The sequence below is a fragment of the Corvus kubaryi genome, unplaced genomic scaffold, assembly GCF_017639235.1.
Source record: "Corvus kubaryi isolate FWS band 111438036 unplaced genomic scaffold, C.kubaryi_AGA036_p1.0 77, whole genome shotgun sequence".
In the NCBI taxonomy this organism is placed as follows: Eukaryota; Metazoa; Chordata; class Aves; order Passeriformes; family Corvidae; genus Corvus; species Corvus kubaryi.
Window position 1 is genome coordinate 1,347,516 of NW_024582064.1, and position 19,317 is coordinate 1,366,832.

Sequence of the window (19,317 nt, forward strand, 5' to 3'; positions counted from 1 at the left end):
AGCTGCCAAGGTGAAAGTATCTCAGGTGGATCTGGACTGGCAGCACAAGGGAGAATTATTCCTAGCTCGTTGGGCCCATGATGCCTCTGGTCATCAGGGGAGAGATGCAACATACCGATGGGCCCGTGACTGAGGGGTGGACCTTACCGTGGACAGCATCTCACAGGTCATCCACAGTTGTGAGACCTGTGCTGCAATCAAACAGGCCAAGCGGGTGAAGCCTCTGTGGTACGGTAGACGACTGTCAAAGTATAGGTATGGGGAAGCCTGGCAAGTTGACTACATCACACTTCCCCAGACCCACCAAGGCAAGTGCTACGTGTTGACCATGGTTGAAGCAACCACTGGATGGCTGGAGACTTAACCTGTGCCTCATGCTACAGCCCGGAACACCATCTTGGGCCTGGAAAAGCAAGTCCTGTGGAGACATGGCACCCCTGAGAGGATTGAGTCAGACAATGGGACTTATTTTAAGAACAGCCTCATAAGCACCTGGGCCACAGAACACAGTATCGAATGGATATATCATATCCCTTATCATGCACCAGCTGCTGGGAAAGTTGAACGCTGCAATGGACTGCTTAAAACCACCTTAAAGGCACTTGGTGGGGAGACCTTCAAAAATTGGGAAGTGAACTTAGCAAAGGCCACCTGGGTGGTCAATACCCAAGGGTCCATCAGTTGAGCTGGTCCCACTGAGTCTGAACCCTTGCACACAGTGGATGGAGATAGAGTCCCTGTGGTACACCTGAGAGGTATTTTAGGAAAGACTGTTTGGATTAATCCCACGTAAGGCAAAGGCAAACCCATCCGTAGGATTGTCTTTGCTCAAGGACCCGGTTACACTTGGCAGGTAATGCAGAAAGATGGGGAAACCCGTTGTAGGGTTTCATTGTATATGTATGTATGTGTGTGTGTGTGTGTGTGTAGAGTTTAAGGACGGTATTGATTTGGGATGATGTAGATGGTAATAGAATAAGGGGTGGATAATGTCCTGGGTTGCAGTGTATTCCATTACCATCCGCATGAGCTGTTGAAATCAGGTGGGGCAGTGTTTCCTTGCCTTCTGCCTCCAGACTATCTTTCTGTTAATGGCCTATCAATGCCCTGCTGCATGACTCAGAGATAACTCCCTCTGGACCATCTTCTGTTAATGAGCCTAATCAACACTTGGCCTCATGACTCATCATCCCATTGTGAGATGCTCCACCCAGAGGGAGGAACCAAGCAAGCATTCCATCCTGGATATAATCTGAGATTCCGAACACCAGAGACAACCCTTTCCACTGGATTTCCAGAGGACAGGAGCTACATAGCCACCACTGAACCTTCCGAGGAAGAGCAGACCCTTCTACAGGATCACTGCTTCAACAGAACCACATCCACCACTTCAGGAGGACTGCAGCCACCATTCTACCAGACTGCTACCACCACCCTGACTAACAGGGTGTCAGGTTGTATCCTGACTCTGTCAGTTTGAACCAGGGTTTTCTTTTATTTTTTCCTTTTCTTTAATTTCCCTATTAAATTGTTATTCTGACTTGGTGCCTCCCACTGGTTCGTTTTCAAACTAGTACAGGGCCGAAGCAAGATTAAATTAGATGGATCTGAAGAGGAGTAGATCATACATACATGTAGATCATATACTTGGGCAGGAAGGCTCTTTGACAATGATAACAGCATTCCATCCATTAAATAATTTGTGCTCTTGTCGTGGTTTGACGCAGCTAAGCGTCAAGCACACAAAATCTGTTATTTTCATAAGGGGAAAATAAGAAAATATTGAGGAAAACTTGAGAGCTGCGAGGTAAAACAGGTTCAAACTGAAACAGTTGCTGTACAAAGAAAAAAAGTTTATTACTAACAGAATTAAAAGTAAAAAGAAATAACAAAAAATTAAACCAAACCTCCCCTTTTTTCCAGCACTTCTCTCACTTATACTCAACTTGCACAAAGGATAACAGAACCTGGGGTTTTAGTCAGTGTTGCAATTCTTGAAAAGTCTCTCTTTTATGCTTAAGGAAAAAAGGGTTTCTTCTGCTTCATGTGGTTCCTAAACTGCCACCAACAGCAGACCCACCCAGAAAGAAACAATCTGCTCTGGTGTAAAAACATCTCTTCCATGAAAAATCTCAGTTCCTTCACACTGCCAAACATGGGCCATCACATGGGGTTATTAATCTTTTTAAGGATGAGTTATTTTGACCCGAACACAAAGGCCTTCTTCCCCACAAGTCTCTAAAAGCCTCTCACTGCTTTTATATAGCCTGGCATAGGCACTCTTCAGAGTCTTCACGGGCCACACATGAATTCTCCATCCCCCCATGTACTTCAAATGGATTAAAGAGACAAACAGATTGTGATATTACAGTTTCTTACCACGGCAGGCAAGAAAGTTTTTTTAAGCTATGCGCGAAAAACGCGGCACCACCCTCTTTTCTCCGGTTGCCATTTTCAGCTTTGTCTCACATGACTCACTTTCTCTTTCTCTCTGGCTCTGAAACCACCATGCTGAAGAGTGTTCTTGTTCTGGCTTTACAGTCGAAGAAAGCCTCGCTCCCTCTGTGCTGCTGGCTGCATGGTGTCTTCCTCAGTTTAGCGCCAAGTGTGCTGACTGCAGAAAGGAGGCTCCACTGGCTCCTGCTGGCTCCACCAGCTCCGCGTGGAGAGGAGAGGGAGCCACCAGTCCCAAGAAGTCGCGCCAGATGGGTTTAGCTGTGTGGCAGACTATGGCTGGTTTTAGCTGCCTGCGGCTCTGGGATAGTTCCTCCCCCAGAGATCCAGGGTCCGTGCCGCGGCGTTGGGAAAAGGGGAAGGTAGCAGGGGGCCCGGCCTGGCCCAGCGGGGCCCGGAGGCTCTGAGGCCCCCCCACCTTCCGGCAGGCGAGCTGGGACAAAAGGCAATTCCCGCCTTTCCACGCGGTTTAAATACGTAAATTGCGAGAAGCGTCATTAGTCTAAAAGACTGTCCATCAACTCAGGTTCAACTTTGCATCCAGGCACCATGACTTTTTACTCTCACTCTTCAGTGAGAAACCCTTTCTGTCTGACTGGCTAAAATGTGAGGAAGTAGGTTGGTTTTCTCCCTGTTAGCTCTTGCAGGTTTAACCAGTGCCTTGATCATCATTTTTCTATTACTGCGAGGTGTTTCGTTCTTCTGGTGACTGATGGCAAAAACAACGGTGATGACAAGAGTCCCCAGCAGCCCTTTGCAGCGTAAGGGGCAAAAGGTTGACCCCTTCCCTGGGGCAGAGGTTACTCTGTGAGCCTGCAGAGTTGTACAGGTTACTGGCTAGGTTGGCAGGATGAGATTTTACCAACTTCAGACAGATTTCACGTGAATTTCCTGCATATCTGAAACATTGCCCTGGCCAACAAGAGCTGGGCAGCCAGGCCTAGCATGGAAGAGCACAGCATGTGCTTTAAATGAGCAGTTGTGCTCCAAAATCAATTTGCTACATCAGGCTTCATCCTGCGAGTTAGCAGGCATCAGTGCCATGCTTTCAGCAGCATGAGGAAATTCAAATAGTAGGGGAGTGATTGGATGCATGAAATACTTTCATTTGTGGGAAGTGGTGATATGTAACTCGCCTCCACTTTGCTTGGCTGCTTGTCTGAGGTCAGTTCCAACGGGTTTTTGGAACAGGTCCTGTGATCCCCACCACCTCTGCAGGACACTGGAGCAGGTGTCATTGGGAGGCCACTATGGAGCTGGTGGACTTAAAACACTGGTGACAAGATGTGGCTGTACCTCAGGCAGTGGCACTCTGGCAACACTGACTTTAGAATGGCAGTGTCAGAGGTGATACAGCAAGGAGGTGAGTGCAAAAAATCTTTTCAAACGCTGAAGCTGAATTGCTGGCATGCAAATGGCAATGCTGATTATTCCTTACTGATCTCAGATGCTGTCTTGTCAAATCCACTTGCTTAGTGTCACTTCACGGCCACCCCTGGGACACTTCCTAAATTGTTGATAGGATTTGTGTGCAGCACAAGTTAAGTAGCAAACTTGACTCAGTCATCAGGTTGCAGGCTGGAGGCTGCTGAATTGGGGTGGTGTTTGGCAGAGCTCATGGTAAGTACTCCCTGTTGGAGGTAAAAAGTATCAAGATCTTTCTGGAGAAGCTCTAGCAGAAAAAGGGAGAAGAAAGGTGGGGCAAACTCAGGAACAGACACACTGATGGAAGGGAGAGTAGAAACCCTGGAGGAAGGGCCAAGACTTGAATTCATTTCATGGAAAGGAACTGAAGGTCATGATGACTGGTGGGCCAGACTCATGCAACATGAAGAACTGAAAAGAACAATTTTTAACAGAAAGAGTCACAGAAGAGCATGTGGAGAAGATGATAACTCTTGTTTTTTCTACACATGCATATTCTCTGTGGAAGAATTTCGGCATTGGCTAGTTTCTCTGCTTTTCCACAGGGAGCAAAGATAGCTCCAGAGCAGGGCATGTTCCAGCAGAGCTGGGGAGCCAAGTGGACCAGACCTCTCAGAGTTGTTGTCCTTGTATTGAAGTGGCTGGAGCTGCCCTAGGGAAAGTCAGTGGCTACATGTAGCTGGTACACAAAAACATCTGTAAAAGTGATATCAGCCTCATCTGGGGGCTCACAGAGGAGAGGTGGACCTGTGTTAGACCCTGTGAATCATGTCCAACTTCTATTGGCATAGAGAGAATTTAGCCTCTCGGCTTCCCCACCTCCCCCTGGTTTTTGTGTTGGGGTTTTTTTAAGAAGCAATGAAATGACTATTCTGCTGCCACAGCCCCAGTCACTCCCCATGGACGACTGGAACAGCCACCCACCAAAGGCAGCTCCACAGTGGAGGATGGGCTAGTGAGTGGCTCAGCTGTTGCTATAACAACAGTACCTCTGTCTCATTTCTTTTGAAAAATGAATTGCTGCTGGTGAGATGAAGCGGAGCAGCTTCTCCTCACAGATGAAAGCCCTGCCAACAGCCTCCACACAGTCTTGTTTATCTATTGGGTCTGTCACGGCATGTCCAAGAAGCTCTGCCGAGGATTTCAGGATGGGTTGGATTAGACTGTTCGGGTCAGTGTGCATTTGCGTGCACAGCTTCTGTCCCCCTGCCTCTCCTCCAACTGAAAGTGATTTAAAAAGTCAACGTGCCAAATTTGACCTTTTCTCACTCTGCAACTGGAGTTTCTCCAAAGGCATATAAAGAATCGAGAGTCCTGCTTCACGCTCTTTTGCTTTGGGGTAGAAAACCGCTGTGAAATGAAGATTCATCAGCCAAATATTTTGTGTGATTAAAGCTAAAGGCTTATGAAGCTGGCAAGGGGGTTGTTTTATTTTAATATTTTCCTTTGATTTTAACATTTTCCTTTTTTTTTATGTGGCAACAGCCTTCTGTTCCTAGACATAAATCTCTCAGCTCCTGCTAATATCTTCATGATGCATGCTGTAAAACATGCACAAACTGTGTATTTGTACTAGGAAGGAGAAGGAGGGTACTTTAAGAGATACTATTTTACTTCAGGGATTGTGTTTATAGAGGGAAGTGCTGAGGTTTTAGTCTAAGACACTGTGGAATCCTGGTGGTGGTAAACTGTTTGCCAGTATATGCTCAGTGTAGGATATCCAAACCATCCAAGAGTTAACATGGTGATTGGGAATGAAATCAAGATATGAAAAGGAAAGTTTTCATTGAAATCATTTGATAAGGGTATTTCTGTGTTGTGCCTCAGAAAAAGAAGATACATCTATTGTTATGGCTCCCAACTCCTCCAAAATGCTGGAATCAAGGTGCTTCCCCACCTGCAAAGGTTGTACCCAGCATGTTGCCTTCAAACAAACCTTTCATGTTAAGTTTTTGTCTACCTACAGTTTTTCAATGAGCAAAAAAAGAAAATAAAAAGATTAGTGCCTGTTAACCTACCAAGTCCTAAAGTCTCTGAAGGAGAACAATGTGGAGGTACAAACTTAGAAGAGGTTTAATTTCTTTTTGCAACAAGGCACAACTTCTGTAAGCTTCATATTTGATAGAAAATAGTTTCCATGTCAAGCTGCTTTTTGTTGTAATGCATAATAAACATGTTTATTAATATTTATATACTGGGCCTGCTTTTACTTTCACTAAAGTCACTGTATATTTGTAGAGGAGGACATCCAAGTTCCAGCACATGATGAAACTTTAGGAACTGATATTTTTAGGGCTGGTTATTTGCCAGACTAGATAGATTCTTTTGGTGAACATTCATATACAAATAAGGTGATAGATTCAGGATAAAATAAACCTGAAAGCGTGAAACCATGTGAAAGCATATCACTCTTACCAGTATTTTGTCAAGGATTCATTCAAACTTGCAAAATGTATGGAGTCAGTTTGCTTGTATTCCTCAGGAGATAATTACTCTGACTACTCCCTGCCTTAAGACAACTTTTTTCCCATCTTTTCCTTATAGGAACTTTACTTCATGATGAGAAGCCTGCCACCAGGTCCCGTTCTTACTTTAACCCAGCATTTGGTCAATATGAACTTGGGGTAAAGGGCCATGACATATTTTGAACATTTCTTCAAATCCTGTTTTTGCCTGTGTATGCCCATTGAGTTTGGTCTTGAGTCACTTGCTGTTTGGTGAATGTTTTTCTGATGTGGCAATAGTGACTCTGTAGTGAGATGGCTTAGGAGTTGAAATGGGTGATTTCAGCTGTAAATTGCGTGAGTGGCCCGTTAGCGCAATATTTAAATATGCTATTTTAACCCATTATATCAACTGACCACCTGCACTTGAGGCCAGCTCATGCTTTTTCTTTTCTTGCCCTGGAGCTGTGCTGCTGTGCCATTACCGCATCTGTACCATCCTTTCCTGTCTCCAGGGTCTGATCCAGGGTTATATAAAGATCAGTGGAACAAACTCAACTGTAGGATTCTGCAGCACGGCAGATACACAACTCAAAAAGCAGCAGGGAGCTGTAATGTCACACACACTGGTGTTCAGCTTAAGATGGGTTTTTAGGGTAGGGAGGGAGCAGAGGTGAGACCTATACCATAAGTCCCCTTGTGGGATCTGATTTTGATCCTTCACACTAGTCTTGGGTGTTGACTTCCTTTCCACATGGCTGCTAACTGGCACAGATTGAGGCAATTACCACCTCTGGGCAAGCACCCAGAGCTCTGCTGCCGTGGCACAGAGCTGAGAAGGTAGTCCTTTCCTGCAGGGCTCTGCGCTCTGCAGCCTAGTGGGTTCCTGCAGACTATGGCTGATAAACCTGTCTATGCCAGGCATTAATCCAGAGAGAGTGGCACAGTGTGCATTCCCACCTGCATCTGCAGAGCTCATGGGGACAAGAGCTGCTGCAGGTGGGAGAGGAGTGGTAACACAGTGACAGGGACTTGATAGGGAGGCCCAAAATATGCTCACAGCCTTCCTGACCTCCACATTGCTGCAGGCTGGTTCCTCATCACAGCCTGCAACACAGGGAGAGGAACTTCGTATGCAAACCACTGGCTGGGCTGTTCCCTCATCTCCAGAAACTGGGGAGGGGAGAGTCTCAGGGTGCACAGAGGCAGTGCTGCACAGGCATAAATGCACAGAATGGTCTAAGTTGGAAGGGACCTTAAAAATCATCTAATTCCAACCTCCTTGCCATAGGCAGGGACACCTTCCACTAGACCAGGTTGCTCAGAGCCTCATCCAGGCTGGCCTTGAACACTTCCAGGGACGGGACATCCACAGCTTCTCTAAGCAACCTGTGCCAGTGCCTCACCATCCTCACAGGGAAGAATTTCTTCCTAATATCTAAACCCACACTCTATCAGTTTGAAGCCATTCCCCCTTAGCCTATCACTTGGAGATAGTCCTTCTCCAGCTTTCTTGTGTGCCCTTTGGGAATTGGAAGGTGCTATAAAGATCTGCCCAGGACTTTCTCATCTCCAAGATCAACATCCACAACTCTCCAAATTCAGAGTTTTAAGAGCAGACACCAGAGGAAGAGATCAGCCATGTGGCAGAGGCTGTGGTCACCACTCGGCTGGTCTGTGTGGCACCACAGAAGTCAAGAAGTGGAGGAATTTCTGCCTGTGGGAGCTTGGCACATGCTGGCTTTGTGCAAGGCAGAACAGGCAGCAAAGTCTCAGTCACTTATGCCAACAGTGACCCACTGGCAACTCTTATTCACATGTTAATTGATTTCCTACATTAAAAACTGTTCTGCTCCAGTGCAAATCAAAGAATTGATGGTCTGCTTAGACCCACAGCCTTGCCTTTCTGCTTGGTTCTCTGCAGAAGAGCAGCCTCACCAGTAGCTTGGTGTCCCATGCATGCTCAGCTGTGGCTGCAGCAATGCCTGTGCCAGCCACATCCCTCTGCATTGTGTGCTGAAACAGGCCACGCTGGCCTGAGGGGCAGGAGGAGGGCACAGCCTTCCCAGAACCACTCCCTCCAAATCCTGAGCAAGATATGGATTTGCTTGCCTGTCTTATACATGGGATGAAAGGGGAACCAGCCCTCTGGGATGGGAGAAATAAATGGGATCTGGATTGTGAAAAGAAAGAAGGTTGAGGACCTCTAGGTTAGGGAAGGGGTGGGAGCTTCGTATCTGGGACTTTCCTACCAGTAAGAATACTTTAAAAATTGATAAAATCTTTCAGTATTTTGTCTTCTATTGTTCTAGTATCAAGGATGCAAGTGTGTCCTGAAGGCATTTGCTAGAGCTGTGACCTCTTTGCTTCCTCTCCTCCCCACTATTGTTTTTTGCCTTAGCTGAAGAGAGATGCTTTTTTTAGCCTGGTACGTAAGTGAAGGACTCAACTTGGGTGTGAGTGGGGAGGACTGTACCTTGTTACAGTTCTTTGCTATGCTTCTTTAACCTGACTTAAAGCTGATGTTAACACATTATATTTTATAAAATTCTTATATTCCAATTTATTTGCTTTTCTGGAGACTTATCTTGCTATTATTTCTGTTAGCTATTTACATTTTATGTTAGCTCCTAGCACACAGCTGATTTCCTTTTTTTTCATTATTTGATTGAGTTAACGTTATGCAAAGTGCCTTCTATTTTCTAGGCTGGATATATTTTTTCCTCCCTTAAAAGTGATTCTCAATATGTTAGCCAAGAACAGAGGGCTAATCAAATGAAACTATATTAAAAATGTTTTTTGTCAACAACACATTTCAATATAAGTAGTCAATCAATTGTATTGCAGTTATATTTAAAGAAGCTTCTAGAAACTTCCAACAAAAAGAATTTCAGAGGGAAAAGTAAATTTTAGTGATTCCTTTTTTCTTTTTTTGTTCCAATTTAAGAGTCCTCACTGTGTTAGGCACACTGCTTAAATCTCATCCCTGTATTAGGCACTAACAAGCTGAATTAGTCAACTTGCTCCCTAAATTTCTTGGAAGTTAGCACAGACTTGGCTTGGAAAGCACAGACTTATTTTACGGTTCTGCTTTCCTAGTCAAGGGAAGGTTTGGTTTGGGGCAGGGGGAGGTGTTTGGTTGTTTGGGTTTTTTTATACTGTGTTTTCAAATTGATCAAGCATAAGAATGAAATCAGAGGAACTTCCTAATCAGTTTTAAAACTTACTGTCACTGGCTTGATGAGGAGTATCTTGTCACAGTGCCCATGAGCACTTTTTTTGCATCTGCAAATGGTTAATTTTTTCTTTCCTCTTATTTTCTTTAAGCTTCAAGAGACAGTCAAAAGGAAGTTGGAAGGCACACGTTCACCTCTCAATGGAGAACAGCAGAACGGAGTTTGTGATGGGAACTTTTCTCCGACCAGCAAGCGGACACGAAAGGATGTGTCAAGCATTGAGGCAATCAACAGCTTGCCCATTAATTTACCTTTGCCTGCTGTTTCTCCTCTTCACCAGCTTGACATGAAAGCTTCTCTGCCCCTGCAGAACAGTGGAAGTCACAGGAGTGGTCTAGAAGGCTTGGGTGAAAATGGTGGGCTTTCCGAGATAAAGGTCCCTGTTAATGGCTGCAATGAGCTGGATGATAGTTTTAACATCCTGCAGAACAAGGAACTAAAGCAAGAGCCTTTGGATGACTCCAGCTGCATAGACACTTCTGAAACATCTCTTTCAAATCAGAACAAGCTCTTCTCAGACATTAACCTAAATGATCAGGAGTGGCAGGAGCTCATAGATGAGCTGGCGAACACTGTCCCAGAAGATGATATACAGGATTTGTTCAATGAAGACTTTGAAGAGAAGAAGGAGCCCGAATTTCCCAGGCCTGCCACAGAGACCCAGGAGAGTGCAAGCGTAAAAAGCGATCCATCCCATTCTCCATTTGCTCATGTCCCATTAGGGTCTCCCCAGGTCAGACCATCTTCTTCCGGTCCTCCATTTTCCAACATCTCCACAGCCTCCAGCATTGCTTCTGCATCCAGCGCACCACCGGCCCCAGTCCGTGCTGGATCACCAGCAAACTGTATTGCCCAGTCCCCTCAGACTCCCAGCCAGGCCCACACTCCCGGACAGATGCAGGCACGCTCTGGAAATGGCTTCCTGATGAACCCAGCATCGGCTGTTGCAGGATCGGGGCCTGGGCCAGTGTCCCTGCCGAGCGCTGACCTGTCCCCAGCTGAGCAGCTCAAGCAGATGGCAGCCCAGCAGCAGCAAAGAGCCAAGCTCATGCAGCAGAAGCAGCAACAGCATCCAAATCAGCCCTCAAGCTGGTCACCGGTGGGGCCTCCATCTAGCCCCTACGGAGGACCCTTCAGTGCAGACAAACCAAATAGTCCAATGATGTACTCTCAAGCCTTTAGCAACCAAAACCCAGTAGTGCCTCCTATGGCAAACAATCCCCAGAAGACCACAATTAATAACTACCTCCCTCAAAATCACATGAACATGATCAGTCAGCAGCCAAATAACTTGGTCACAAACTCCTTGAGCAAACAGCCCAATATGCTTTCTTATGGCAACACCAAACCTCTGACCCATTTCAATACTGAACTGAGTCAGAGGATGACCTCACCAATGGCAAATCCTGGGAAGAACCCCATGATGCCATACATCCAGCAGCAGCAATCCCAGCAGCCACAGATGCCAGCTCAGATGGCACACCTGAGCGAGGAGCAAAAACGCATGCTCATCATGAAGCAGAAAGGAATGATAAATCAGCCCATGGCATATACAACACTCCCTGCCCTTGGTCAGGTAAGTGTGAGTGCACGACAACGAGAGGCCAATACAAAGGCTTAGTACCTCTTTGTCCAGTCTCCTTCACTCACCTCCTCTTTCTCCTGGAAAGCATGGAATATCATTGCAGATGCTTCTTGGATTTTTCACATGGTATTGGAGCATGATCATTTTAAGAAACAACTGAAATTACGTTGCATTATACTTTAGACCTGTTGTTAATTCACTGCTCTTTCCTGTGCTTCCTCTGATGAGTGTGTAGGGCCACTCTGGGAAATTTTGGGTCAGAAATCACTTCTCCTTGGAGGGTTTGTTTCCTTTTTTTTTCATAATGCAAGACTTGATGGTTGTGGATCCCAAACCACTGCATGGCTTAGTTTCCCACAGTGCAGTTAGCATTGTAACAAAAAGATGGAGTGGTTGGTCCTTTCTTCTTGGGGTAGAGATCAAGCCAGCTTTAAACAGCATTTTTGGCATTTTGGCTCTGGGAACAAAGGATGAACATTTTGGGTGCCGAGTGCCTTTGGTTTTGACTGGAAAAAGTAAGAACAACAGAATGCTTTTAGTGGTGCTTGGACCATGATGATGAGATGAGATGGTTTATTCTGGGACTTTCAAGCAGTCTTTAGCAACCCAAAGTGTTTTGTCTTTCAGCAAGAGGCTAAAGCCATTTGGCTTCAATGCTTTGGCATCACTGTCTCACGTGTATTCCACGCTAAGCTACGGTGCAGCAGTTGCCAGACTTGGGGAATGCTTTGTAATGAGTTAATAACCAGTTTGAATAGTGGTTACATCAATGCCCTGTCGCCTCCTGGGTCAGCAGGGTATTTTTAATTGTGCAGCCCCTGTAAAGATCTGGCCACTGGTGTGATGGAAAGGTTCAAGAACAAATTTTCTAAATGTTGTTTTGAGAGTTTAAAAATTATTAAAGTTAGTAATCAATTACCAAAGTAGGTAGAGTTTAAAAATGGATTAAAGTTAATAATCAATTCCCAAAGTAGGCGATACCTTCACAGAAGTTACATGCCACCAAAACATGTCAAGAAGTCTGATATACACTAATAGTGTATAATACACGAATAGAATTGTTAGTTGATCATTTTAGCATAACAGCTTTTCACCAAATTAGCTGTTTCCACACCACCTACAAGGAATACTTAATTCTGAGCATGGTTTAACTGTGACTCACACTGTAATGCATGTAGAAATACAGCAAAATTTGTCATTCCTTCAACTTGTGGAGTTTGGGGATCAACCAATAAGGAGGAGTAGGAGCTTTACCAGGTCAGAGGACATCACATGTTATTTAAAATTAATTGCAAAACAAAAAGAAATGTTCATCTGCCTCCTGGTTTTGGTTCAGGATGTATGGTGACAGCTCAAAGCTTTTTATTTTTACATTAATTCTGCTTGCCTATTGCATTAGACACAGGTGATCTAAAGCCTCTTCTCTTTGGGAAGGCTTATCTAGAGAACTACTGCAATAATGACATGGAACTCCGACTGTAATTGGAGCTACAGATTTGTTGGTTTGTAACTGAGAGGCAGAGGATGCTTGGTCATGCTGTCTAATGCTTTATTGTTTCTTTCTTTTGCTCTTGTCAAATCTGTTGAACTCAAAGACCCATCAAACAGTTGAGAGGATGAACTGCCTGTGTGAAAGAGTTAATGCCACCTTCTCTATTTCATGAGTCAAGAAATTCATGTTAGTATCTCTCTGCAATTCCCCAATATGAATGGGTAGTCAAGGTTTCATATATCTAATCTCACTCAGTTCCTCTTTTTTTTTTAATATAGGAAAAACTAGATATTTGGATACAACTAGACATTCTTCCATAAACAAGTCCAGATATTAAGTCATTTCTGTGGCATACAAAGAAGAAACTTAAGGAAGAGCCATACTTTGTTATATTTTATGTGCAATTCACATTTATTGATCCATCCAGGATGAGGGAGTTCTTGCTTTGGTGTAGATGTCAAAAGGCCCCTTTACTACTTGTGGAACCCACTTGCCTACACTGAAGGGATTTTTTTGTGAGAAAGGTTGAAACAATAAGTTTCTAACTGTAATTTCTTCCTTCTTTCTCTCCTGCTTCCCTGAAAAGCATTTTCCTGTGGAAAATTAGAAAGCTTATTATTGTGAGATGCGCTTGATGGAACTTACTGTTTTTGCAAAAGTGGTAAAATGTTGATATTGTTAAGTTAAACCCAGACTGATGCAGATTATCTGCTTACTATGTGGTCACAGATGAAAAACAAGAATATTGCACTCTTCAGTTTGAAATACATTTCTGAATGTAAAGTGAATGTATCTTTCTGTCAGTTTATAGTTTCTACTATAAACTATAGTTTTGGGGTTTGATGGAGATTTGTAAAAGTGTATGTTTGTGTTAAATAATCACAGTGATTTAACAAATTGTATTTAAGAGGAAAAAGAATCTACCTATTGCATCTAGTTAGCAGTGACCATATACTTCTGTCAAGTTACTCTTACAAGGGCATATTTGAGAACCAAAAGCTGATTTAGACATCATCAGAAAGGCTTCCTCTCTTTACAAGAGTAGGCTTTGGGCTTGTGTCCTGGGCATGCTGAGCATCACTGCCTACTCTTGTAAAGAGAGGAAGCCTTTCTGTTCAATATGTGTATGAGTGGTTGGACAGGTGGAGTGCTAAATTAGCAACCTAGCTAGCAGAACTAGTATCCAGCAGAAGTAGGATTTCTCTAAAGGCTCTCTGCACTGTGGGTATTGAGACTCTTCCTGTCAGATGTGTTAGTCCTTTGCTTTTCTGTGGAGATCCAGGACTGGTACTGGCACTACAGTTGTAGCCCTCTACACACTGTTGCTGAACGACCCATGTGCCCTGAACCATTAAGTCCTGTATGTTATTCTATACCTTGTTTCTCTTCAAAGGGGCATTGGATGGGGTGTTTTTGCATGAAGCAGATACTGGTTTGGATTTTTGAGGCAGGGATTTTTCCAGGGGTGGCCTGAAGGTAATTTTAATGGGATTTTTTTCTGGAACTGAGTGTTAAAACCATAGGCAGACCCTGACCCATCTATATCCAGCAAAACTCATGGTCGTTCCTGACTCGTCTACCTTATCAAGACTCTGTCCTACTAATATTCCCTCATGCCTGACTGTTCTCTACTTGGTCCAACTCGTACTTAGAATTCCCTGCTCTTTACCTTGCTCCATGTACCCTGATCTGCCCTAAACCCAGTTGTCACAGGTGTTGCCCTTTTTTTGCTCTTGCTTCTTCTGGGTGGTTCTTCCATTTTTGCTTAGGTGGAGTTTATAGGCTAATCCAGCAAGTAGATTTTCACAGGGATGCTAATAGGTATTTGAGGGGTAGAGGTCCTCTTCTCTTCTGGCTCTCAAGTGATAATAAAAGAAATCAGTTCCACACCAAGATGCAGAAGTGACTTGTTTAGACTTTTTATATGATTTTAGAAATGAAAGGAAGAAAGCCTGAACCCACCTCCTTTTCAAAAATTACACTGTTGTTTTACCTAAAATGTTCCATTAAGTTTTTGAGATGTATGCAAGGTTTTATGGGAGGCACTTTTTTCTCTTTTTCCTCAAACCAAAAAGTAATTTCAAACTGAGAAAAATAAAAACGTTTTCTTTGGGAAATTTAAGAATAATTAATTATGCCCTTTCTTGGTTCCAGCTGTTCAATACAAATGCATAATGGTAAGAGAAAAAAGCAGCCCAATGGAAAAAAAGTTGGAGGGCTGAGGCAGAATTTGATGTTTGGAGCCAAGTGTGTGAGGGCAAGTAATGAGACTTTGTCAAAACAAAACAGAATTCTCCATGGGTGTAAGAAAAATAAAACGAGACTGCAGCTCTTTGCCTGCATGGGACTGTGAGGATGCCACAATTATTGCCTATTGAAACCACTGCTTATATTGTTAAAATTGTAGGGATGTGAATGAAGGAGAAAAATGACACCATCCTGCAAGCATATCTTCACATTTAATTATCTGTCCTTTGTTTTAATCTTACACATTCAAGAGGTATCATCGGCTCAGTCTGGTTTTGCATGCCAAAGATAAAGGGAGAGACCTGTGTCTGAGAACATTTCCAAAACATAATCATTGTTGTCCTTTAGACGTGAAAAGGTGTGTTTCTCTCTGGAATTGTAAAAGAGATTTTGCACTTTTTTGAAGGTTATCTTTGGGACAGTGGGAAAAAGAGATTGTTCCTGTTCTGGAATTTGGCCTTTTTTAAAAGCCTACCTGAAAGTAAAGAAGAAAGACAGATTTGTATTCACTCCATGAAAGTGTGACAGAGACACAACTGTCTTACCAGATTTTAGGAGAGACAGGCTGGAATGGAAATAAGGAGACAGTGAGGATCATTTGCTGAGCTGCCTATAGAGCTGTAGTGAATGCCTACATGAATGAATATGTCTATGTTATATTTGACTTGTAGACACTGCTTTCCGCAAAAGCTTTGACTTAGAGTTTAGATGCAGCGCCTGCCTTTTAGAAAAGTCCAAATGTGCTCCCTAGAAATCAGTCTCTGGTAGACTTTTAAGGACAGGTGGGTTAACAAAATTTGCTCGGATGGATTCTGACCATTTTACCAGGTAATTTGTGAACATAGCCTAGCCTTCTTACCATGCCTGCTGTCATCTGTCCATTGTGTTGGGAAGGAGGCCATGTTAGCATAAATCACTAGAAACAAATATTGGATAGCATTTGGCTAAGATCTCCATGGCATAATCCTAAAACCCAATTTTGTTGGTGTTTCCTCATTTTGTGACCTGTGGGTGTGTACTTATTAATGTAATACAAACTTCGTTCATTTCATATGGCAGTGTTTTTCTTCAAATTTTTTTCCCCAGCCTAAACCTTGCAAAATCAAAGTATAAGAACATTGCTCCCATGCCCCAACTAAACCACTCATCCTATTGTAAGGAAATGGGAACAGACTGCTCAGGAAAGTGATTGATTCACCATCCCTGGGGGTATTTAAGAGACATGCACATGTGGCCCTTAGGGCTGTGGTTTAGTGGTGAACTTGGCAGTGTTGGGTTAAAGGCTGAACTCGGTGATGTTAGAGGTCTTTTCCAGCCTAAATAACCCTATGATTCTATTAAATTATTTGGTGAAACCTACTGTCCTGAAACCATGCTGACCAGTATTCACTGTTAAATCCTCCAAGTCATTGCTGGTAGAGAGCTGAAACCAGTTGTTCCATTGTCTTGCTAGAGAGTGTGTCTGGTCTTTTCCACTTTAAAAAACACAGTTGTAGTGGTAAATCTTTGATTCCTAGAAACTTCTCCATTTGTTTAAGATTTATAAAAATACATTGTTGAGTTATTTTCTTCTTATCTAGTTTCTTGAAGACTTACAGTGTGTATTATTCACATCTGTAAAGAAAATGTCCTACGTTATTTTTAGATGCAGATAATTTGTATTACTGACTGCGCAAAGTGTATATTAAATGTCCCCTATACTTTTTTTTTAGACTTTTCCTTTCTACATGACCTAGATTGCTATGTAAAATGCAGTTTGTCCTGTTAGTTAGCAAGGTCCAATAGTTTAATGATTCGATGTGTGCCAATCAACTCTCCTTCAGTTTTATGCACTACAATTGCAGTTGTGAAGCACTGTGGTTTTGAAATGTCTATAGCCAGTAGCAGCATATTTTTACACAGAGGGCTACCCTTTCCTTGGGGGCTTTTTGTGCCATTTTTTCCTGAAAGCGCAAGTTAGCATCATTCATTTTAGCTTTCCAGTCCCATGACCTGTTCCACCTGCTTTCAGCAATAGCAGCCATAACCAACTTCTTATTGTCCCCGGGCCTTTGTAACTCTTCGTGCTCATTGTGTTTATTGCAAACCAGCACCTGTCCTGTTTTCACATAGATAGTGAGTTCAGCTCATGAGTTAGATTTTGTTATTTTCCATTTTTATTTTGAGAGAAGACTCATTCCAAAGACAAAGAGTAAGTTTCCCATCCTTGAGAGTACTTTGTCTATTTAGCCTTTAGTGCCTCACTACTGGTTGCCAGAGCTTGCAGAGCACTTGTCTGAGCATTTCGGTTTGACTTGTTCAGATACCTTTTTCTCCAGTCTGGGATCTTGCATGACCAAACCATGATGCAGATTGAATCCTAGCTTGCACTTAGATAATATTTAAGTTTTAGATTTGTCCCTGTGTAAATTTTGTAAGTCCATATATCCTTAGCTTTACCTTTTCTTGGATTGTAGACATTTAGAATACTTCTTGCCCCTATATTTATTCATTTCCCTTCCACAATTTCTGAGCTTGCCAATTTGCTTCTCAACATCTCAAAAATATTAATCAGACCTTAATTTTACAGGAATGTATATTCCTGTGTTTAAATTCATAAATATAGAAGTCTGAATGTCTAAAAAACAGTCAACTCATGCCTCATAACACTGCTGGTTGGAAATATTCAGAAATTCTAAAATTGCTTTAAGATCATGAGCTCATAAAATTAATACATATTGGGGATAAGGTAGTAGTTATCTTCCTGTTTTCTGAACTCCTAGGATTCTTGACTTCCAGCTGTTCTGTATCCATCTGGGACAGGAGTTTGCTTTTTAGAGTAAAGCTGTGATTCTCCCTTCCCCTTTTGGCTTTAGAATATGAAAGTGAAGGGAAAACATGTGAAATTATGAATCTTGCAGTGGCATTATAAGATAATGTAATACTGGGGATTTCCCTTACCCCCATTCCAATCCAACCTGTTCTTTTACCCAACTGTACCATCAAGGTTCTGGTGCAACTCCAGATCTCTTTCTTGGAAGCTTCCCTTTGGTTGTACTTGTATTTCTAAGGTGTCACATAGTCCTTTTTGAAAATACACGTCAAAAAAAGGAAATTACATTGTTTCCAAGTTACAGTCCATACTGAATACACAGGTGAAGTAATTGCTCAACGTGTACCAAAATTCCTTCATCTGCCACCAACAAGAAGGCTGTGAGTGCAGTGGATTTACTGGACCTTGTAGTTTGCAGCAGTGATAAAATCAGCAGCAGCTCCTGGCCAGATTTAACAGTACAGATCCAGGGCCAAGAAGGTCTCTCTACTTCATCTCTTTTTCAGAGGGGCAGGGAAGATCTCTTCTTCCTTCTCTGCCCAATCTTCCAGGTCTCAGGCTAACCAGTGAGATTGGTGGTTGGCTTTCCCTTGCTGGTAGTGGGAGTCAAGCAAGTCTTGCAACTCATTTTGGAAAAGAACAGGCCTTGCTGGAAAGGCCAAGGAAAGGCTTTGCAGTTGTCCACCCATTTTCTCTGGCACTGTTTTGGATCTGAACACATTCAGACCTATCTTATTTCCACAGAATAACCACTTAAAGGGGAGTGGGTGAGGGTCCTTATAATTTCTAAAGATCTGAATACAAATAATTAAATAAATAAATGTTTAGCCTTCATCAATCATATAACAATGAACTTTAGATTACTGAGATCTGGGCCCTTACTGCTCTCTGTACTGATTATAAGAGATGAAACAAACTGCCTCCTTTCAGGCTCCATTTCCACCCTCAGCGGCATTTCTAAGCCTCAGTGTCATTTCATGTACCTCTGCCGACATTAGATTTAAAATTGCCTTTTGACTATCCTGTTCTGCAGGAAACAAACTGTTAGCAAATCCCTTTGCTAAGAAAGCCTCTTCTGGGTAGTCCGGGAGTTTATTTTTCAGTTTAAGCATAGTCTCATTGTCTTTCCCACCCTTTGTAAAGAGAACAAGAGACTGGATTAAAAATTAACTTTTTCCATCTCTTTTTGCATCTCCCTCCAAAGTAGGGGCATATACAAGCTGAGATTTAATTAAAAGCAAACTTGATATTTAATTTTTTCAGTAGTATTTCAAGAAGAGTTTAATTGTACATATAGAAATATTCTTGCAGCAATAATTATTCTTGAACAAGCGGTATTCTCCCCTGTGCTCTCTTTACTGTGTGAAGGATGGACTGTCTTTGCTGCTTAACTCAGTTAAGTAGGTTTCATGCAGTTTCAGTTCCACCGTGATCACCCAGCCTGCTCTGCCATGGACCTCCTTTTCTTCCCCTGCATTCTCCCTCTGCTCTGTTTTCTCTGTGTCAAGGAGCTTGCAGCAAAGAAAACTATCAAATAATCAATCGATAAGGGTAAAGAATATAGGGTATCCTCTAATTTTTGAACTAGATTGTGATTATCTTAAAAGCAACCTCCATCCTGT

General features: G+C 42.9%; 1 protein-coding gene across 4 annotated transcripts in view; it reads left to right on the plus strand.

Annotated features, from left to right (window-relative positions):
- MAML3 (mastermind like transcriptional coactivator 3) overlaps window positions 1-19,317 on the plus strand; it is a 267,889-nt gene that overhangs the window by 171,367 nt on the left and 77,205 nt on the right. For all 4 annotated transcript variants that reach the window (XM_042051920.1, XM_042051919.1, XM_042051916.1 and 1 more), the window contains exon 2: window positions 9,651-11,135. In XM_042051920.1, coding sequence (XP_041907854.1) covers window positions 9,651-11,135 — 1,485 coding nt within the window. The remainder of the gene's footprint in view (window positions 1-9,650; window positions 11,136-19,317) is intronic.